Source organism: Coturnix japonica, chromosome 14, assembly GCF_001577835.2.
Source record: "Coturnix japonica isolate 7356 chromosome 14, Coturnix japonica 2.1, whole genome shotgun sequence".
Lineage (NCBI taxonomy): Eukaryota > Metazoa > Chordata > Aves > Galliformes > Phasianidae > Coturnix > Coturnix japonica.
Window position 1 is genome coordinate 6617739 of NC_029529.1, and position 22437 is coordinate 6640175.

General features: G+C 51.7%; 1 protein-coding gene across 2 annotated transcripts in view; it reads left to right on the forward strand.

Moving 5' to 3' along the window:
- Window positions 1–22437, forward strand: part of PRKCB (protein kinase C beta) — a 74391-nt gene that overhangs the window by 32753 nt on the left and 19201 nt on the right. For both annotated transcript variants that reach the window (XM_015876947.2, XM_015876948.2), the window contains exons 4-11: window positions 5626–5737; window positions 6509–6637; window positions 9621–9777; window positions 10010–10144; window positions 11514–11610; window positions 14974–15120; window positions 19727–19900; window positions 21972–22063. In XM_015876947.2, coding sequence (XP_015732433.1) covers window positions 5626–5737; window positions 6509–6637; window positions 9621–9777; window positions 10010–10144; window positions 11514–11610; window positions 14974–15120; window positions 19727–19900; window positions 21972–22063 — 1043 coding nt within the window. The remainder of the gene's footprint in view (window positions 1–5625; window positions 5738–6508; window positions 6638–9620; window positions 9778–10009; window positions 10145–11513; window positions 11611–14973; window positions 15121–19726; window positions 19901–21971; window positions 22064–22437) is intronic.

Consider the following 22437-nt stretch of genomic DNA (forward strand, 5'->3'; position numbering starts at 1 on the left):
TTAAATCTGTGTGTGTAGCAAGGCGTTCCTTGCACCTCACCTAGAAGTTGGCAGCTCTCAGGGCTGCATGGCTGTCATGCACAGTTGATAAGCCCACTTTTATCTCCACTTCCCACTAGACAATTAGTCAAGATCTTCTGTTGTGTTGGTTTTTTTTTAATTCCCCATCAGCACTCTGCATGTGCCTATCACTTTTCCCGCTGAAGGCTTTCTGCTCTGCAGGGACTGCTGCTAATTGCAGTGTATTGGAAGCTATTGAACCTTACAAATGAGTTAGTGGAGAAAAGTGGAAAAGGAGATGCGATACAGATGCCAACTGAAGGGACCTGAGCACATACCCAAATTCCCTATTGGTCCCTTACCTTTCTTCATGGGGCTGGAGGTGCTGTCTGACCCAGGGGTGTCATCCCCAGCCCAAGGGGCAGCTGTGCACCCTGCCTGAGCCATGCAGTGCTGTGATGGTTTTGCAACATGCCATTTCCCTGCAGCATTCAGCAATTACACCCATGGGGACAAGGAGGGAGCAAGGTCTGCTTCTATTGCTCTGGGTGGTTTCACTGTGGGGCGGGGAGGAAGCCCAGAGGCTCCCGCTCTATCCTCCTGAGCTGGGGGATGTTGGGGGCACGGAGGGTGGCAGCTGGTGCTAGACAAGACCTGCTTGCTTTCCTCCTCCCAAGCAATCCTCAAACCTGCCAGGCTTTGGGTGCTGCTGTTTGTGCCATTTGCTTTAGTGCTGGGGTCTGCAGGTAAAAGCCAGGCTGCACAAGCTGGGGGTGCAGCTGGGCATGGTTCCACAGCACTGCTCTCATGTGGCAGTGCTGCAAACTGTGCCCATCACAATGCAAACACGGCAGAGAGGTGCCAGCAAACGTGATTGCAGCAGAACTGAAATGAGGGACTCTGAGATGCTAAAAGCATTTAACCTTGCTCAAGGAAAATGAGGCTTGGCAGTGGCAGTGTAGGGCAGGCTGTGCTCCAGGTACCCTTGCTGTGTGGTGTTGGGCGCAGGCAGCTTGCCAAGCTGGGTGCTGTGCACATCCTCGCCCAGCAGCTGGCCAGCAGTGAGGTGGAGAGCAGCAGATGATGGGAAATGCTGTGCCCATTTCTGCACACATCTGGTTGTGGGCTCTTGCTGTGCTTTCTCCTGAGCAGCCTTGTCCAAGCTGGATTAAGAAGGAGGAACAGGGAGCACCCAGTGCCTAGTCCTGCTCCTGGTGCACTGCACTCCTCTGCTGCCTTCTGCTGGCCCAGTGGCCCCCTGGTTATCAGTGTCAGTTATCTGCCTGCCAAGGAGGTTTGGAAGAAATCCAACTTGCCCCTTTGTAAGAGGCACCATTTGATACAGGGATGTGCATAAAGGCCCTTGATCAAATCATCTGCTGTTTGCTGCTATTGCCATGTGAGTGCTGCCGCTGTGCTCCTCGGGCAGGCAGGTAAATGCTGCCCAGCTGCTGTCAGATAATTCTTAATGCACTATTTCTGAAAATGGAGAGAGTTGTGCAGATGCTCAGGGCTTGAGACAGTCAGTAAAAATGGCCATTTTGTCGTGGGTTTTGGGTTGTGTTTTTTTTGCCATTTACTAGAGCTTTGATTTGTACCCCTGGATGGCTGTCAGCTAGGATTTAACTAGGGGATGTTGCTGGGCAAACACTGTTTGTTCTGCATGGGGAATCAGGCTGCTTACAGCAACCTAATCCTTAAGGAGCTTTGAATGGGGAGACAGCAAACTACTCCAGCAAGGAGCAGTGCCCTGCCTGCAGCGGGACTGGCTGGGGACGAGGCTCTCACTGTGAGCTGCTGCAAAGCGTGAGCTGAGCTTTCCTCTGCGCTGTTGCTAACGGCTGTGGCACAAATCCAGAACGACCTGTAGTTATGTCAAACACTGATGGGATCTAGGTTGTAACAATTTTAGCTATGCTTTTTTTAGTCTGCGGAGCAATCTGGTAACTGTCATTCCTTTGACAAATACTAATACCCAATTAAATCTTGCAGAAAGGATGAGTTTAAATTATTGCAGTTGTTTAAACCTCACAGAGGGTTCTTCATTACAGTGAGCCACGTGGCTGCTGCTGAGCTGGAGAGGAAAGAGGTCCTTTCCCCATGGTGGCACTGGTGGTGACATCCCCATCCCAACCTGCACTGGCTGCAGGGCAGTGTGCTGAGCTGGGAGCACGTGGGCAGCAATGTCAGCTGGGAGCGGTTCTGTTTGGTCTGGTGGTGTTTGAAGCTCCCAAGGAACGTTTGTACTTAACCTTGCAAAGCCAATGTGCACAAGTCTTCCATCCAGGAGAGCAGCGCTAATTGCACAGAGATGATACGGCACGTTAAGTGAAGGGATTTAATTGCTCCTTACAGTGCAGGCTGAGGCTGTCAGTATAAATGCTGGGGCTGAGGTTCTGGAGCTGCTTTACATTGCATTGTACTGAAGTCGTGGCCAGGCATTTGTGCTTTTGGTGTCTGAAGATGTGATATAGTGGTCTGTTTTGCCCATCAGCACTGCTGTACATTAGTTTTGAAGCACTGGTAGGTGAGAACAGTGGTGTTTATACCATTTACTCTGCCAGTTGGGTCCAACCATGTGCAGCACTGAGCTTTGGGGCGCTGGGATTGCAGCCATGTGCTGGGCTCAGGCTCTCCTGCCTTTTAGCCCTGTGAAAGGCTTTGGCTTTGTTGTGGCTTTCACATTAATGCTGTTGAAGCCCTTATCAACACCATGGTACTGAAGCATGCTGCTCTTCATTACAAGCTCTGGCGCTCCAGTGCTCTGCTTGTAGCAGGCAGAGCTTGCATGCCCATTCAGGCTGAAGTTCTTTGAAATATGGCAAGGTCTCCAGGAGCTGAAATCAGGCATGTATAATGTAATGCAGTTGGCAAACCTAATTATAGCTGGAGCTATTAGTAGAATGCATAATTATTTAAATTGTAGACAAAATAATCATTAAAATGACCTTCTTTGCATTATCCTGCTAAAGGTCATCTAATCACAACGCATTAATAAATATCAGAGTTGCTCCAGGAATATAGCAGGCACTATAGGCACTGTAGGTTCATTTTGATTTTGCATTTTATTTTTCCAGCTCTTGTAGCTTTGGGAAAGGGTTTCAGTGACACTGCTGTGTGCCTATGTTCACTGCTGACTGCATGCAGCTTCATCTTTGTCTTGGGTTCCTCCATTCCTGAAAAGCTCCACAATTGTTTGTACTGCAGAAAGGGTGGATGCTGTTTGCTTTTAGGAGCGATAAGCTTCATGGGAAAGTGAGAGCTGTGAGTCCCACAGGTGTTTTAGCAGCAGAAGCTGTCTCAATAGCATCAGTGCATGCTCATTGCCCTGCCCACACCCCATTGCTGGGTGCCACACTGCAGCAGGGTGCAGGGACTCCCCAGTGTGTGTGTCACCCCCCAGCCCTCAGTGCATGGCTGTCAGCAGCATCTTGCCCCTCCAATAGCCCCATCCTGCTCCAGCCCCATGCTCTTCCAGCCTCTCTGCAGCTCTCTGCTTGCTTTTCTCCCGCTAATTAACTTCTCCAGCTCCCAGCATGTGCCATCTGCCCCTCGTGTGAGGGCACATGCGGCTCCGGCGGGCGCAGACGGCCAGTGACAGCTCCTGCGGGATGAAGATGTATCCGCACTGCTCCCTCTCAGCACCTTCTGCTGCTTCCTTGGCTCCATAGAGCCGAGCTCACCCGTCTGCCATGGCACATGGCTCCAGCCCTGCAGTTTGTGCAACTCTGCTCTGAGCTGCTGATAAATGATACCGCAGGCAGGCTCTGCCTGCTGGCTGCCATGGCCGTACCTGGGAGCTCCATGTGTGCCTCTGCCCTGGGCAGTGAGGGACTTCTGGGATAACTCATGAGTGCATGGAACCATCCCAAAGCACTGTGCCGAAGCAGGGCTCTGAGGAGCTGGATATTAACAGTCACGGTACCCCAGGTCTGTGCCATCTTGTCTGGCTTGGACAGCTCTGCAGGAGAGGTCCCAGCCTTTTGGTGACACCCTGGTGGCATTTCTCAGTGCTCCCGAGGGAACGTTTCCTGTTGTGTCCTCTGCTCTGGTGGGAGGGAAGGAGGAGCAGATATTCTTTTCTTGGCAAACTTCGTTGTAACCGTTCTTGCTTGAAGTCTCTCAGCATCTGCATGCGCAGGGATCTCGTCATCTCTGTCTCCATGGTGCAAAAATAGTCTCTCTGTGCAGAGACTTCAGCCCTGCTTGAAAATGATCCCCAGAACACCCAGTTCTGGCATCTTCTGCAGCACAGGGAAGGGGCAGCAGTGCCTCCTGTTCTGTGCACTCAGGGCTTGACTGAACGGCTCTGAGCTGCTCCTCCGTCACCCACAGTGCTGTGTGGGGCTCAGCCCCAACTGTCTCTGGGTCCCTGTAACACCACCAGGGTGGTAACTGAAGAGGAGCCCCTGGCACATGGGGATGGGCCGGGTTTGCTCTGAGCAGGGATGTGGGAAGCTGCTGGGAGCATGCCCGCAGGTCCCTGCATACTGTGTGCTTGTGTTTTCTACCTCTGACTTCTTTGAAACTCCCACTTCCAGAAGGAATTTAAAACCATTTGCATGAGGTGGAAGCTGCCTCGCTTTGCAATGAGCTTGTGTCTTATTTTATGAATGACTAAAGCTTTTGGTTGCCTAAACAGGAATGTCTCTTTCCAGAAGGGAACACAGGAACCGCAGTGTTTGGGGGCGGTTCCTGCCCGTGCCACACTTGGGGGCTCAGTGGCACACAGCTCCCGCTGGCAGTACCCTGCTGCCCACGCTGGGCACCCTGCAGGGCACAGCAAGGGGCAGCCCAGAGCCCTGGCATCGCAGCTCAGCTCTGTGCTGGCTCAGAGCTCTGGGGATGCAGAAGGGTTCTGCTTGTGGGCTGTTCCCCATTGGCATGTGGAAGCTGGCAGCTTTTGGGTGCATTGTGCCCATATCTCTGCATGTCCCTGTTCCATGCTGCACTGTGGGAGCATGCAGTGCTCTGTGCTGACAGGAGGTTCAATTGGGGCAGCACATGGGATGCTTCCAGCTCCCAGTACAATGGGTTTGCTGGAGCGTGTACCTAATCCGTCACACTTAGCAGGTGGAATTAAATGCAGCTCAATTACCAGTCCATCCTCCTGGTATCACTCAAGTTATCTGTGACACTGAGAAAGAACAGAGAATCTCAGTGGTTAGTGAAAGCTCCAGTACCTGGAGTGCTCGGACAATTCATTTAAGGGGGGGAGGGTGCTGTATAGCTTTGCCACAGCTCTGTTCTGCCTCCACTCTTTATTTATTTACATACCTTACAGTGCCCTGCCAAGCTCTGTCCTGGTGCCTGGGCACCTCTCCAGGCCATCAGCTCAGATGGCAGAGATGGGAGCCATGCCTCATCCCTAGCCCCAAGCAATTAACCTGAGATGGAATTAAGCCGGGCAGTGCCTGCCATGGCCTCACCCTGCCTCCACCCCCACTAAGGAGATTTCTGAACTTGGTGCCCTCAGGGCAGGGGGGTCTCGCTGACCCCCAGTGGGGCTGTCATAGAGATGGTTACTAGGAAGTCCTAATACAGACAGAAATCAGGGCACTGTGGTGTGTGCGCTGCTGACTGATCTTTGGTGCAGGTTTATAATCTTTGTCTTTTCCCTCCTAGGATCCCCGGAGCAAACATAAGTTTAAAATCCACACGTACTCCAGCCCCACCTTCTGCGACCACTGTGGCTCATTGCTGTATGGCCTCATCCACCAGGGGATGAAATGTGACAGTAAGTAGTGGTGCAGTGGGGGCAGGATGGGAGGAGGGGTCAGCACCCCCAGAGGGGGACAACGTGGGTCTGTAGGGTGCAGGGAGATGGGAAAGCTGTACAGGGAGGAGATGGCGTGAAAGGAGAGGGAGGAGGGTAGGAGAGAGACTGGTTATTTTCCGAGTCAGTCTTGTACAGTCCTATTTAAAATGACTGTGAACATACAGCGTCTGCTTATGCCGTCTGCGGGGAGCAGCACACCCCGGTGCTTACCATGTGCTGGCATCCTCATAAATATAGAAGCTTGCTGTCTGTTATGGGAACAGCATATTCATTATCACCTTTAAAATGTTACTGAGTAGAAAAGGGATTGGTTTAAATGATCTGTGTATGGGTAAAGCCATGGGGGTGTTTGGTACCCTTTTGGTAGTCCTGGTGAATCCAGCTGAATTCCCAGAGCTGCACTGTGGTGGGGTGGAAGAGAAATAGAATCACTAAATTGTTTGTATTGGAAGGGATCATAAAAAGCCATCTGATCCCACTGCCCTGCATTGAACAGGGAACCCACAGCTCCATCAGGTGTTCAGAGCCCCATCCAGTGTCTGCCGAGCTGGGGCACCACCGCCTCCCTCGGTACCCTGGTTAATGGGAATGAGGACTAAAAGCCCTGCAGCCCATGGGTGCGTGTCTGTGCAGCACCTACATCCTCAGGGCTCTGGTTGGGTTTGGGGTCTGTTTGCTATGAACCCGCCCCAGAAGGGGGGCCGAGCAAACCGCTCTTCTCTCCTGCAGCCTGCATGATGAACGTGCACAAGCGCTGCGTGATGAACGTCCCCAGCCTGTGTGGGACCGACCACACCGAGCGCCGGGGCAGGATATACATCAGGGCCGACATCGAGAAGGATGTGCTGACTGTCGTGGGTAGGTGTGGCACGGGGGTGAACCCAGGCAGAGGGTGGGAAGTCCTTCTGACCAGCACCATGAAAATGCGTTGCTTAGTTCGTGCTGTCTATGCGATTTGAACACCCCTTCCCTGTATCTCTTGGTGCCCGTTCGCAGTGCTGCGGAGACAGCGGCCCCCAGCGCCCCAATCCCGTTACGCCGCTCCCCGTGCTCAGCGCGGCGCTCCGCTGCCATCTGCCGGTCTCTGTGCCCCTCGCCCGTAGCTTTGTGACAGAAATAGGGCTGTCCCTTCTCTCTGGGCTTTGGCCACCAATGTTGCACAGAATTCGGGAACTATTAAGGTTGGAAATGACCTCTAAGGTCACCAAATCCAACCCCCAACCTATCCCACCATGCCCACTAACAATATCCCTCAGTGCCACATCTCCACCATTTATGAACACCTGTGAGGACTGAGATCCCAGCACCATCCTGAGGAGCAGTGCCAATGCCTGACCGCTCTTCTTTTGGAGAAGAAATGTTTCCTAATATACAACCTGAACCTCCAGGCACTTCACGTCCAGACACAGGCAGGGCTGACCCAACACAGTGTCACAACTGGGCTGGGGCAGATGGGCACTCAGAGCTCACAGCCCCATGAACACAGAAGCTCCTGATATGGGGTGCCATTCCCATGGTGTTGGAAGCAGGGCAGAAACTCCCTCAGCCTCTTCTGTGCAGCTGGAATTTCTTTTCTTCAGTTCGATTTGAAAGACGGTTTTATTTCTGGCCCATTATGGAGGTGTTGGTGAAAACATGTCATCTGTTGGCTTTTCCAGAAAGGCAGGGAAATGTACTGTGCTCCCCAGCTCTGCTGCATAGCTAATGAAGGAGTGGGAGCACTTTGAGAGAGGAGAGACTCTGTGCATTCCCTGCTAAGCTCCCTCCTCCCTCCACCCAGGCAGGTGAGGCCTTGGGCTTCTCAGTCCTAAATCTGAAGGGGAGGTGGAAATGTCTACTCAGACTCAAGCAAATGCATCCCTGGTCTTTGGGAGCTGCCAGGAGCCCCCCTGGTGCCAGTGTTGAGTCACATCCAGAGAGTCAGGAGAGATTTCCATTGCGTCAGTGACTGTTGGCTTAAAGAAGACAGCCTTCAGATAATGGCTGGGTTTGTGCTGTGTTTTGGGCAGGGAGAGGGCAGATCCTGCAAAAGTGGGAGTGAGGTGAGCATGGCCCCTATGGGGACACATGAGTGTGGCTGGAGGCAGCCTCCCCAAATTCAGTGCTTTCCTCAGCAATAAATCTCAAGCCCCCCCTGCTGCCGGCTCAGTCAGCTTAGTGCAGAGCACCAAAGGTCCTGCAGCTGAAATGCAACCAGAGAGAGGCAGCAATGCAGTCCATCATGGCAATGGACATCAGGGTTATCAAATCATAGAATCATTTGAGTTGAAAGGGACCTCTGAAGGCCGTGTGGTCCCACTCCCTGTGCTGAGCAGGGACACCCACAGCTCCATCAGTGCTCAGAGCCCCATCCAGCCTGACCGTGGGTGTCTGCAGGGATGGGGCACCGCCACCTCTCTGTGCACCCTGAGGGCCTCACTGCCCTTAGCAAGAACAACTCTTTCCGCATGTACAGCCTCTTTTGTTTTGAAACCATTTCCCCTTGTTCCATCACAACAGATCCTGCTATGGAGTCTGTTCCTTTCCTTCTTACAGCCTCCCTTTAGGTACTGAAAGGCCACTCTCAAGTCTCTCAGAAAGGATTCCGTGCTATGCAGGCATCAGGTTTGGCTGATGTCTGTGCACTTTTGGTCCCTGGCTGCATGTCATGATGCGGGTCCTGCTGCTGGGGTGTTCCCAGTCCTGGCAGCTGTGCAGAGCCCATGCCCAGATGCAGTGCCCCTGTGGCACAGAGCGTTGCAAATGGAGTAAGCAGCAAAGGTGCCCAGTGCGTGCAGCAGCATGTACCTGCAGGTGGCAGCATGGGCACACGCTGGAGCTGAGGAGCGCCGTGCTTCTGGTTTTGCATTGATTTAAATGTACAGGGCTGTGAGGAATTATTTTTGGTAGCGTATTTTTCTTTTCTCCCTGCTTTCTCAGCTTCTTTTTCTTTGGAACAATATTCTTTTCCTCCCACTGAGAGAACGTGGCTTTTTGGTGCACGTGTTGTTTAACATGAAGGACTTGGGTCAGCAGGGGGCCTGCAACTTTGCATCTGCTCTGGATGCAGGAGGTGCTCACAGTCTGCACCTCCCCAAGTGAGAAGCACTGAGGAAGGCAGCGTGCTGGAACAGCCCAGCTATGTACCATGAAACACAGCCTGTGTTCTCTTCTGGGCTTTCATCAAGTATCTCATTAATGGGAAAAGACTGCTGGATAAAGTAGGAAATTGTAGCAAATTAAAATGTCATCACATTTTTGCTTCCATAATTGAGATGCTTTCCAATGCAGATGGAAGCTGTAGTATGGAGAAGGTGTGGGTATTTGATTCTGGGAAGCAGAGGAGCAGAGAATGGGCTCCTTAAACTCTGTAGTTTTCTTTCACTGAATTGTTGATTTCTGCTTCAGAAAGTGACTTAAGGTCAAGCAGAAGCATTTTGATTTTTTTTAATGGAAAGATATTATTATTCCCATTAACAGAATGCATGCCGAGATGATAACGTGGGGTAATCAAATCTCATGCTTCAGGGCATCAACTGATTGACTCCGAGGGTCAGGAGGTATTTTTCTGTGCTGTGAAGAACTGAGCAGAGCAATGAATGGCCTGATACATTCCTCAGGAGTGTCCTGGTGCCACTCAGACAGCAGGAGATGGGCTGAACCCAGAGCCTTGGCACGTCCCCATGCTGGGATGTGTGGCCACAAACTTGTTCTGCTTGTGCTGCTGGTGTCCAGACCCAGGAGGCGATGGGCTCATCACACAATGGCTTGGCAGGATCCTATGTGGGACAGTGACACTCTCTTAGCTTTGGGGTGTTTTTACTGTTTGTATATTGAAAACAATCCTTTTTTTCCTCCCCAGTAAGAGATGCTAAAAACCTAGTTCCCATGGATCCCAATGGCTTGTCAGACCCCTACGTGAAGCTTAAACTAATCCCTGACCCCAAAAATGAAAGCAAACAGAAGACCAAAACCATAAAGTGCTCCCTGAATCCTGAGTGGAACGAGACGTTCAGATTGTGAGTACAATATGCTTGAACTTGTCAACGAATTTTTCTTGTCCTGTAGGAATAATTGTGATTGCATTTGCTCAGATTTAATGATTTGGAGATATTAAGCTGATTTGGTTGGGAAATGATTCCTTTCACCCTGTATCTGTGGCTGAGAGGCCCTCCATGCTGTTCCCAAAAGGTGGAGAGGTGCAGCCATGCTGTCCCCAGTGACACTTCCCTTCTCTCCACTCTGTTGCAGCCAGCTGAAGGAGGCAGACAAGGACAGGCGGTTGTCAGTGGAGATCTGGGACTGGGACCTGACCAGCAGGAACGACTTCATGGGCTCCTTGTCCTTCGGTATCTCCGAGCTGCAGAAGTCTGGAGTTGATGGATGGTGAGAGTGGGGGTGTTTCAGAATAGCAGAGCTCTGGGCACAGTGATTTCCCAAGGAGAACGTGGCTCCTGCAGGGATGGCAGGGTCACCAGCCCTTCCGCAGGGTTCCTGCAGCTCCCTGAGGGCAGTGGGACTATGAGGATGGGCTCTCTATAAACCAGGAACACTGCATGGTGCTTCCATTGCTGTCCTCATTACTGTACCAGAGAGGAATGCTGGGTGTTCACAGTCACACAGGATGGGTCTGCTCCTTTCCATTCTGTCTCCTCCAGCAGGATACATGCTCTCTTATTCCCTCTCTTTTTTTTCCCCCCCCCAGTCACCAATGCCTGAGAGCTATGCTACCCTCCACGCTTAGCATGTGAAGTGCAGCAATTGAAAACAGACATTGCATGTAGCTTTTAGAAACCCAAATGGTGTGGTGTTACTTTATGTGGCATGAGGCTGGGACATCCTCCTGGCTCAGCAGAAGAGCAGCAGCCCCAGGCTGCGTTCTGCCCTACAGACCTGGATGGAAGCAGAAATTCAGCTGGGGAAAAGTAAATGTCCCTCCTTCCTTAATGCACCATCACCTGTGGGGCTGCATGTGCCTCAGCTGGGGCCAGTACACCACTTGCTCCCCATGCAGCACAGCGATGGCTTTCCCAGCCTTTCAGAAGCCATGTAAGGGGAGATCTAAGTGATTTTCCGTGTCACGGTATTTGGCGAGAATAAACTCTGAAAGGAGCTCTGATGTATATTTCATATCTAAACAACTGCAGTTAATGGAGAAAACGAGCTCAAAGGAAGAGTCTGTCCCTGTGTTATGCAAATGGCGCTTTGTTCATGCGCTGCAGCCGCAGCCTCTGTAGATAACACCCAGCTGATAACTGCTCCGCTCGGCTGCTGGAGAAGAGGGCTGACAGAGCCAAAGCTTCGCCTGCGGCTGTGTGAAATGCCTCAGATCTGAGCGACACTTCCATGATTTCTGATAATTGCTGGTTAAAGTCTTCCTTTTCCTGCAAGAGCTCTGGCTGTGTGCTGAGGGCTGCCAGTGCCAGCCTGTCCCCCCACAGGATGCACCCTGTCTCATGGGATGTGCCCTGTTCCCCATGGAATGCAGCCTGTCCCCACACCCTGCCTCATCTGTGGGTTTGGAGTAGGCTGGCACATTAGAGGTGGCATGAGAGCACCTGGAGGGCAGGGTCCAGCCCCACCATGGACCCCAGAACCAGTCCTGCTTGGGTACGTGTCTGGAAGCTTTATGGATAGGGGGTCAGGTAGTACGAGCTTTGGGATCCTTCCCAGCTTCTCTTGGGGAAGGGTGGCGTGGACAAGGAGGGTCAGCACCCCCAGCCCCTGCCCTGACCCCCTGACTGTCTTTTTCCAGGTTCAAGCTGCTGAGCCAGGAGGAGGGGGAGTACTTCAATGTCCCAGTGCCTCCTGAAGGTGAAGAAGGAAACGAGGAACTGAGGCAGAAATTTGAGGTGAATTGATTTGAGAACTCAGCAGGGTCTGTGGGGCACAGCAGGACCCAGAGAGCCCCTCCAGTTTGCACTGGGACAGATTCTGAGCAGCAGAGCTGCAGCTCATAGTGTGCAGCTGTACTGGGGTCAGCGAGGTTTAGGTAACAGTGGTCAGGGAGCCAGCGACGTGCTGTGGGCTGGCTGTGCACACCCGGCATGTGCTGAGCACTGCAGTGCTCAAGAACACACGTTTTATTCCCTTCCACCCCCTTGCCATGCCCATGGCTGGTTTGGATCTCCACAAAGAGCTGACATACTTTGTTTTGTCATCACCTCTCAATTCAGATCTGCAGACATGGTGAAATCCTGTGTGTTTCTGTGTGTGTGCATGGAATAGAGGTGGAACCTGGTCCGTGCATCAAGCTCTTTTCAGAGTGCTCCTCACACTGCTGGGCTGCAGGGAAGGGCTGCAGCGAGTGCACTGCAGGGTCCACGGAGCACAAATTAAAGCACAAGGATTCGGATAGATCAGGGATGGGGAGGAATGGTTCATTCCCATAGTCTTCTCTTGGGATTGAGAGGATGGTTTTAATTGCAGTGCACTGAGTGAGCTGTCCCTCTCCTGGAGCATTTTATTCCGATTTGGAGACGCAGTGACCTCCCTGTGCACGTCCGCAGCTCAGCGGGCGGTGGCAGCAGTCAGGGGATGAGCGGGGAAAGGGAACTGTCAGTGGTGGAGGAGGAGATGAGAGGAGAATTGTGCTTTGGTGCTCATGTCGATCCGAAAATACAGCAGAGAATACTGCACAGTGCAGCGCTCCGTGTAACATTTGCTTTGTGCTTTGTGCACTGCTAAGCCTGTGCTTGTTCCCGTGTCTCTATCTGCAGTCCCATGGTTTTTAAGAAATCATTTCTTCCGGCTACAAAGGAAAGCAGCACAGCAACCACTGCCCTTTCACTTGCATTGTTTCAGACAGTGGATCTTGGCCATTTGTCAGTAGGGCTCATACCTTTCCAGTATTCTGGGAATGCACACAGAAGACCAACCAGGAATGAGCTGCACACCAAGTGAAATGCTCATCGTTCCAGTGTCATTATGAGCTCCATACCTGCAGCATAGGACTGGGGATTTGGTTCCTTTTTCTCGATGCTCCTCCTTTGCATTGCAAAGCCCCAGAAGGGCAGCAGTGCCCGGTGCTGGCAGCATCACTCCCACTCTGCCTGCATTGTGCTGCCCAAAGCCCAGTGGGATGCCTGCAGCACTCACTGCCAGTTCCACTCGGCCCTTATCAGCTGCTTGCCGGGACAGCTTGATAGATGTGAACGTCAGCTGCTATTGCATAAATTCCAATGTAGTAAATTAACTATGACAAATGGAGCTGGATAACGAAGGTCAATTTCTTTTTTTTGTGCGTGCCCAGTGCTTGAAGTGCTTCAGCTGTAAGCCTTAAAGGTCTCCAAATGGAGTCAGCATTAGAAGTGCATTAAAAACTGACTTAGAGGATTTTTTTTACCCATTTAGAGACAGGTGTTAAAGACTCTCATAGGCAAAAGCGGGGCACATCACTTTAGGGCAGGGATATGCTCTTCTTTTTGATTGAGCTCTTGCCTGGAAGACCTTTTCTCTCTTGGCCCAGCTCCATCCTTAGCCTGGTTTTCAGGTGGATCCCATCTCCTGCCAGGCGCTGTGTGGCTGCTGGAGGATGAGATGGACACCCCTCCTTGGCCCTCTTCCTACCCTTCTGCTCCACTGCTGCAGGGCTGGGGCTGCACAAAGGGCAGGAGCAGCTGGGGCTGTGCTCCTAGGTGTGATTTAATGGGAACATAATGATTGCCCTTGAATCTTGTTAAAGCTTAGGTTAATTTAGTGTCAAATTTGATCTGACAAGATTGTTTTCTTAACCGTGATGGAGTGTTTAGGAAAGCTTTCAAAGAACATGACTGTTTTTCCTGCTGATAAGTAAATGTTTCTTTTAGAGATTTCTTTGGAATACAATGGGGTAAGAATTGCTGAAGGCAAAGTTGCATGGCAGGATTGGCTGCCTATGGTGGCTGGGCTGCTCCTGCTCAGCTCTGTGCCTGCACCCAGTTCTGGCTGCATCCCACAAGCAGCTCACAGCTGGGGCACATATGGGGCCTCCTCTTTCAGCAGTGGGGTGAAGTGGGAGCATCCCAGGCTCTGTGCTCTTCTGGCCAGAATCATGAATCCCTGTGAGCTGGGGGAGATGTGAGAGGTCCCTGCTGCTGGAACAGGGGTGCTGCTGGCACACTGCAATAGCCCAGTTGTTGTAAGTGAGGAAAGCTTTGCGCTCCCAGAGCAGTGTCTTCATTTTCTTTTCTATGTCCAAAGCCTTTTTTTTTTACCCCCTATCTGAAAGCTGTGTGTACTGCTCCGCTTGCAGAGCTCGCAGGTCTCAGTCTGTTGAATGCTTTCAGCCTCTTCCCTGAGGCACTTGTTTGGAGCTGCGTTAGCAGTGATGATGTTTGCAAATCCTTGAAGCCATTCCTTTAGTTTTTAGTGCAGGGCTTTTTCAGATGTTTGTAGGTGTTGCAGGTGACCTTGAATGGGGGATTTTACAGTGAGGAGAACCTTGCAATAACCAATTAGCAGTAGCAGAGGCTGGGAGCTGGCTGGTGAGGCTGCTATCTGGAGGAGCTGCGAGCAGCAGCCAAATTGAACTGCTGGAATCGGGTTAATGGAATTTCATGCTAGACTGAGCTCAATGCAAGCCCTACACTGTGGCATATTTCTAAAAATTAAAACCGAAGAAATTGTGAGATAGCTTTTACAAATGGTGGTTCAGCAAATGAGATAGCCCCTGGACCAATGAGGAGGTGCCAAGCAACTGATGAGATTTGGTGGTTAAAAAATATGGGGGTTTGTGAGGGCTCCTTAATAAGCAATTGTGATTGAGCCGACTCGTGTGATTGCTGGGGGATGCAGAAGTGCTTTCCATTCTGTCCTTTCAAAATGAATTTGTTGCTTCCTGTGTTCAGCCTGAGCTGGCACAGGAGGGTAGTTCTCTCCGATATCAGATAGTGACCGTGTTGGAGCTCAATAATAATTCCTGCATTTTACATTAAAGTATTTCTATTCATCTGTCCTTCGCTCATGAGGTGACAAACAGCTCTGTGAGGGCAAAGCTCAACAAAGCCCCAGTGTTACAATTTGGGTGGCCCTGAGCATACTATGGGGCAGCAGTGGGGGCTCAGAACATGGAGTTCTCCTCATCAGTGATGTGTGGTTTGGGTCTGAGAGCATCTATGGGGATCTGAGGGCACCATGAAGATATGAGGGTATCTTTGGGGGTCTGAGGGCAGTTCAGTGTTTTTATGATAACCCCTCCATGCTTTTTCCAGTAATTTTTGTCTCTGTCTTTACAGAGAGCCAAGATTGGCACGGGCTCCAAGGCTGCGGATGAGAAGACGACAAACGCCATTTCTAAGTTTGATAACAACGGGAGCAGAGATCGGATGAAGCTCTCAGATTTCAACTTCTTGATGGTTCTGGGGAAAGGAAGCTTTGGGAAGGTGCGGTAGGACACGTGCATTTGCACACTTTGCACTTCAAGGTTTTGCAGTGCTGTGAGCTGTGGTGTGTGACTGCGGGCAGGACAGGAGCTCTGTGGGCTGTGCTGAGTTGAGGTCAGCTCTGAAACTAAGTTTGGCCACTGTAAATGAGGCACTCAGCTGGGGAAGCGGTTTGTCCTCTGCCTTTGAAGCTCTTCTATTTGGCCCCTTTCCCCCTTTAATGATTACAATCATGCATGAATGTTTTAGTTAATTTTCCAGGCTGTCTACGAGCGGTAACAGAATTGCATTTTTCCCGTAATTATCTGACTTGGAGTTTTCACTTTTCTTGGGATCTTGCCAATGTTGCCACGATTTCCATGAGAAATCCCAGCCCTCGGGTTGCTGCTGTGAGTTCCGTGTGGGCAGCTCTGTGCTGCCACGTGCTCTGGGACCGCAGCACTGCAGTGACAGCTGGGCTGACATGCTCTGATTAGTGAAGTGCTTTAATTGCAGGGAATGTGGCATGTAAATCTCCTGAGTGGAAGGGAGGAAGCACAGGGGGAGCAATGCAGACTCACCTGCATGGAGCAAAGCACTGTGGCACAACATCCCTCCCTCTTCTCCTCTCCCAGTGCATGCAGCCCCCCTGGAGATGAGCAGTGGCACTGCTGGGGTGTGGGTGCTGCTGCATTGCTCTGTGCTTTGCATGCTCTCTGCAGGTGGGTGAGCAGCAAGTGCTGTGCATGCACCTGTGCTGCTCCCAGCTCACCAGTGCAGTTCAGCCAGTTGCAGGCACAGCACAGGATGCAGCTCTCTGCCCAGAGCTGGCACGTAGGTGCAGAGTGCCCTGTCCTCACAAAGCCAAAATCCTGACTCTGAGCAACAGCCTTTGCTTCTCTCTCCCGCCCTCCCAGCAAATAATCTTTTAAAGTCGACTGCTTGGCATCTGGAAGCTGTCGTTGTTTTTATTCCCTCTTCTTCCTTCTTTTAATTTGAGAAACATTAACAAACCCTTCAGTCGGCATCACGGCTTATATAAGGGAATGTGTGACAGAAACTGTTCCCTGGAACAGAATGTTATAAATATGCTAATTAGCGCTTATTAAAACTGAATGTTGGGAGATGCAGCCTCAGCCTCACGTGTGCCTGCACTCTGCTGGAGCTGTGCATTGCACTCAGGGCCACCCAGGCATCTCTGGCGCTTCCCCTGGGCTGGCAGAAGGGCAGCAGCAGCAGCTCACTGCCATTGGGCACTATAGCCACCCTGAGCACTGGTGAAAGGGGTGAGGGGAAATGGTTTCAGACTAAAAGAGGGGGTGTTTAGATTGAACAGAAATAAGTTGTTTATGCTGAGGGTGGTGAGGGATGGCACAGGGTGCCCAGAGATGTGGCAGTGCCCCATCCCTGCACATACTGCAGGGTATGGTACCCCATCAGGCTGGACAGGGCTCTGAGATCTGATGGAGCTGTGGGTGTCCCTGCTCAGGCGGGGGGTGGGACCAGACGGCCTTTAGAGGTCCCTTCCAACTCAACCCACTCTGTGATGCTGTGATTCAATGATCCTGTGACTACTGCATCCTACTTTCATCCCTTCTCTGCCACGTCCATGAAGGGTGAGCAGTAGCCACGCGTTGACTCTCCCTTCCTCTGCACTCAGCATCAGAACATCTCCAATTATTGAGCTGGAGCGTTCCCAAACAAATGCTATATATTACAGGAATAAATCAAGTGCGATATTAGCTCTTTGTGCAGGACTGCTTGTGGGATGAAGGCTTAGCTCAGGTCTTGTTGCACTCTGAAAGATGGGACCAACCCTTGGGCACGTGGCTCCCATGGGTGTCCCTATCCCCAGGGCTGCAAGCGGTGCCAGCGCTGCCCCCGGCTTGGCATGGGGATGGGAGCTGTTCCCGGCTGAGGAACACGGTGCTTGGCACAGCCTACCCTGGGTTTGCTTTGCTGTAGTATAAATAGAGAGGAGTTGAATTCTATGGCTTGCTCATATTTTTGCAGCTAATCAATCTGTCGTGCTATCAAGCTGTCAGTTGTTTCTGGGGATTTTAGGGTGTTGGTTTTTTTGTGTTTTTTTTTTTTTCTGATAATTTTGTCTCTGAAGTTATGGATTAGAGTGTGATAGGAGACAATTTTCCTGTCCCGTGAACACCTTCCATCTGTGAGATCCTCTCCCCGCTGTGGGACATGGTTGAGTGCCAGAAGCTGGCACGTGTGGGCACAGCAGGGGCTGGGACTTGGCTCTGTCTCACAGCGGTGCTCCAGCTCCTGGGTACCTGCAGCAGTGAGCTTTGCTTGCATTCCTGCTACTCTGCAAACCTGCGTGCCCTGCACAGCTCTGCTCAAAGCATTAATGAAACCAAGCTGGGTGAATGCACTTGTCCTAATCTTCTTGATTTGCAATGCAATGGGTACAAATCTGTGCTGTCACTAGCGGTGTTGCTGAAGCCTGCTCGTCAGCGGCTGTTCTCCTCTTGAGACTTCAGCTGTATCTGTGCTTCAGTCACCATAGGAACTGCGATGCCAGCACAATGAAGCCAGCCCGGTACAGCTCAGTGCAGGCTGCCTTGTGCATCTCCATGCAGGCTGCACTGGGCAGTTTGCTGCAGGCTGGTAGCAGGTCCTGCTGCCCCTCTGCTGCTTGGAAACTGCCCCAGTCTGCTGCTGCTCAGGCAGGTTTGGTGTGTAGTGTTCAGGTGCAGAAGTTATTCTCTCGCTGGGCAGTCTCTTCTGCATGCATGTGCAAACTTGTAAGGGGTGGCAGCATCAGTCTTGACTTACCCCTCTGGAGCTGCTCACTGTGCCAGCCCAGATGTGCAGAAGCGATGCAGTAACGTGGTGCTCCTCATCCCTTCTGCACACACGCATGTGCACACTCACACTCAGGCTGCCAGGTGCCTCTGGGCGGCATGCAGCACAGCTGAGTGCTGGCAGCTGCACAAAAGCTCTTTTGCCCTTCCCATGTCAGGGCTGGCTCAGCTGGAACACCGCTCTCATTGGAACATGACACATGAAACGCTCACAGCAGTGAAAGGCCGACAGCAGTTCCTTACATCAATAGCAAGGTAGCAGTCTCTGCCTTGGGTTGGGAGCACGTGGGGATGTTGAGGTGTCACCCAGTGCCCCACAGTGCCATCTCCTGCTTCAAGCCTGTTCTCCAGCAGCTGCTTTTGGCCATATGTTTGATCTTTTTTTACCTCCAGGAAAATTTCCTGGTGTGCTCGTCCCCAAACACAGCCCGTTACCAACAACAACGTGATCTCTCCCCTGACAGTCTCCAAGCAAAATGTCTGGGAAAGCAGCAGGATGCCTCCCAGCCCTGCTGAGCTTTGCATTTCCTGGGCTCCTCCCGTGAGCCCCCCCACAGGTCCATCCCTGCTGGTAACAGACACTGGGCTCAGAGTCCTAGCTTTATTTTTCTTGGAAGGGATTATGGATTTCAAGGTACATCCGTGCTCTGACAGCACTGTGTGGGATCCACTTAAGGACGCATAACGCTTTGTTTTCTCTCAAACTACTCTTGGAGGGGCTGCTTCCCTTCTTTGCCAGTTTTGAACTTTCTCTATCAGGTAAAAATCAGCCTCGCTTTGGGTTAGGGTTAGCACTGTGCACAGCATCCTGTAAGTCTCAATTGCATATAGCCTGTGAAGGTAACAGGAAGCAAAGAATTGAAGGGTTCTGCTTGCCTGGACCTGCAGAGGGGGCACCACTCTACCCCTGGTTTAAAGCAGGGCATGGGCCTGGAGGTGTGCAGTGCACACTCAGCACAAGGGCTGCTGCAAAGCACCACAGTGCTGAGGGCAGGAGGAGTGGAATGCTGTTGTGGCCCCTGTGCCTTGCTGGGTGCAGCACAGCATCACTCCATTCTGCAGAATCTCCGCTTCCTTTAAGCATCAGTTTGAAAATAAATCCGATCTTGAAGCACTGCTGTGCTGTCAGCCCGCTTTGAGTGCTGCTGACGGATGTTCACTGCCATCCTATGCCTCCCTCTCCTTCCCCCCCATGGAAATGTAAATGTCAGTGGCTTTTCCAAAGCACTTGGCGCTGAGCAGCCCTGATGCCTTCCTCAGCTCATGACAAGCAATGTGGCAAGGACACCCGCCTGGATCAGAGCTAGAGCTGAGTGCATGCACCAAGCCAAGGAGCAGCCATGTGCATTCAGAGGGCACTGCTCTGTGGGGCTGCAGCTCAGCTCTGGGACGTGGGCAGCAGTGGGACTCTCAGTGCTGTGCCCCTGTGCCATGCCAGGACCCAGAGTGCATCCTGTTCCTTGCTCGTGCTCTAGGTTCATTCTGCTGGCACTGAGTGTGCTGTCCCTGCCTGTGGGTGCCAGTCCCCATGGGGAGGGCTCAGGGGCTTTACCCCAGGGCTGGGCAAGTGAGCACATCAGTGTGCTATTTGTTAGGGCTAGGACTGTTGGATGAAGCTTTCCCAGTGCTTTTGGAAGTACCACTGAGAGCTGTCTGTGCTCTTTGGCACCTGAATCTCTTTTCATGATTGCGGTAGGAGCTGTACAATGACAAGCAGGCTGTGGGTTTCTGACTGCTGGCAGTGGCAGGCTGGGAATGAGGCAGGTACTCATTTATCTGCATCCAATGTCATCTGCCCCACTCAGGTGATGCTGGCTGAGAGAAAGGGCACAGATGAACTCTACGCCGTGAAGATCCTGAAGAAGGACGTGGTCATCCAGGATGATGATGTGGAGTGTACTATGGTTGAGAAACGTGTGCTGGCGCTCTCTGGGAAGCCCCCATTCCTGACCCAGCTCCACTCCTGCTTCCAGACTATGGTGAGTGCTGAAGTGCCCTGCATTGTGCTGTGCACGCTGGGGTCCTTTGGAATCACACTTGCTGTGGGCAGAAACCCCTTTTGGAGACCCAGCATCATCAGGTACCAGCACTGATGCCTTCCAGGTAACCAGTGTGGCCCATTGGAGCAGTGACAGTACTGTTTATGAGGATCACGTTTGGTGTTATCTCAGAAATTTCATTTACCAGACTTATTCAGTGTACTTAAAGGGTGCAGGCTGGCTTTGAAGCAGTCACTGAAATGTGTCAGGGAAGGGGAAGCTGTTTTGCACAGCATCTCTGTGGCATCTGAACTGAGTCAGCAACAGATTGCTCCTGGTGGGCCCTTAGAAGCTTTGTGGTAATCGTGTTTGTAATGTAGCCAAAACGTACAGTGGGGTGTATTACCAAATACTACACAGAGCACTTGGGTTTCTCGGACCTCTGTCCAGAGCATCCCTCCTGGCCTGGGCTGCACAGTTAAGAGCAGGACAGGGGCACTAAACGAAGGATTAAATAGAGGAAGGGTTAATTAGAAGAAGGAAGATATTGGAAGGAGCCCCAGGGAGGTACATGTGCCAGCTCCCTGCAGGTCTCGGGGTGTTCCCATGCTGCTGCTAGGTGATGCTCCAGCCCCACAGAGTCATCCCCCTCCCACAGCCACAGCCAGCACCAGTCTGCATGTCCCTGTCCCAGCCGTGGGCTGGCCACCATCTGCCTGCTTAGTTCAGGGTGTTTTTTTCCTGAAGCAGCAGCATTCCCTTCACCGCCCAAATGAGGAAAGCTCTAATTCCTCTTTTAGAGCTCAGCTAGCTGTTTCAGAAGACCATCCTTTTAATATTCTCCCTTCTTGAAGCTGATGGTATGTTTAGGAAGCAGCTGCAGATATCGCAGCGTGCTCTGCCTTGCCTTGTGGGTCAGCATGTGGCAGTGTAACTGCTCCCACGCTCAGCCCCAGGTGCTGCTGTGTTGGGACTGTCGGGGTTGGCACACATGGAGAGTAATGTGCAGAAATTCCTCATGATCTAACAAAGTTGAAATTGCTTTTCTGTCCCATCAGTGTCACTTGCACACAGCCCCTTCACTGCTGTGCAGAGCCGTCACTGCTGCCCTGTGCGTGGCCAAAGCAGTGAGCAATTGAGGGAGTTACTATACAGCAGTTGTTATAACGGTCATATTTGCATATCTTCTAACTCCATGTCCTCAGAGTCCTAAATGCAGAGCAAGGCTTATTTAGAAAGGAAATTAAGTGAAAAAAATGGGAATTATTATGCATTATGCTATAATACCATAAATGTGAAGCTGTGCCTTTGCCCAAAGCCATCCCTTTTCCCTCCACTCCAAAAACATTCTGAACCCATCAGGGGAAGCTGCCATGTTCAGGTCAGTGCTTTTGGCAATCGTGTCATCTTCTTCATGGCCATTCCTATTTAATCTGAGGGAAGTGGCATCCCAATGTGACCACCATGGCTCCTGAGCCCTGCTCTGCTGGCACTCGCTGTGAGATGCTGTGAGATGGGATGCAGCCACTCTCGGTTTTTTAATCTGCACTTCTGAGCTTTGTGGGAACACTCAGGTCTTGTTTCTTACCGCGCTGTTCTCTTCGGGGCTTTGCTTATGGCCCACACTTGTCAGATTTCTCACAGTGTTGAAGGACTGGGCTTCCATCCAGCAGGAGTGCTGTTAGCAGGGAGCACAGGAGCCGTGCTGTGTGCTGCTGGGAAGATGCAGAGCCTGGGGGGCCCTGCTCAGAGCTGTGCCTTGTGTTGGGGCAGCAGGCTGCAGGGAACGGCACTTTAATGAACAAATGGGAATTTGTCAGACCTGTGCCTATGTGGCTACTGCTGTATCTGCCTGCAAAGGAGCATAATGATCGAGTCTGGAGCATCAGGCAGGCATGGCTGCAGCTCCATGTGCACACTAGATCCACCTGCACTCCATGGGGAGGGCAGCTAAGGATAATTGTACTGCTGTGAAAAATTGGAGCTGTCGTTTGCTTCAGCCAATGTTTGTGACCTCCGCAGGTTCCCTACTCTAATAATTCTGCTGCTAATTGTTTGTTTTTTCCTCTAGGATCGCTTGTACTTTGTGATGGAATATGTGAATGGTGGGGATTTGATGTACCAGATCCAGCAGGTTGGGAGGTTTAAGGAGCCACACGCTGTGTAAGTTCAGTGCCCAGGTGTGGTCCCTTCAGGGCGGGTATTTGTGTGCTTGTGTCATATCCCTGTAACATAGTCCAAGGCTTCTGTGGTGCACCTCGTGAGCAGAAAGGTAGGGAAAATAAAGGGCAGCAGGAATGGAAGAGGTGAGGTGGTGCTCTTCTGGTGCTGAGGATGCTGTGCTGCAGCTCTTCTGTAGGATATGTGCCTGAGGGAGTGAGCAGAGCCCAGGTGGGTTTAACCAGTGCAGTCCTCAGGGCACCCTGCAGCTCCAGAACAGCAGCCTTTGGGTATTCTCTAAAGGAAGCAGCAGCTCCTGATGGCTCCTATGATGACCGATAACTTTTCAAGCTGCATGCTCAGTAACAAACAGCTAT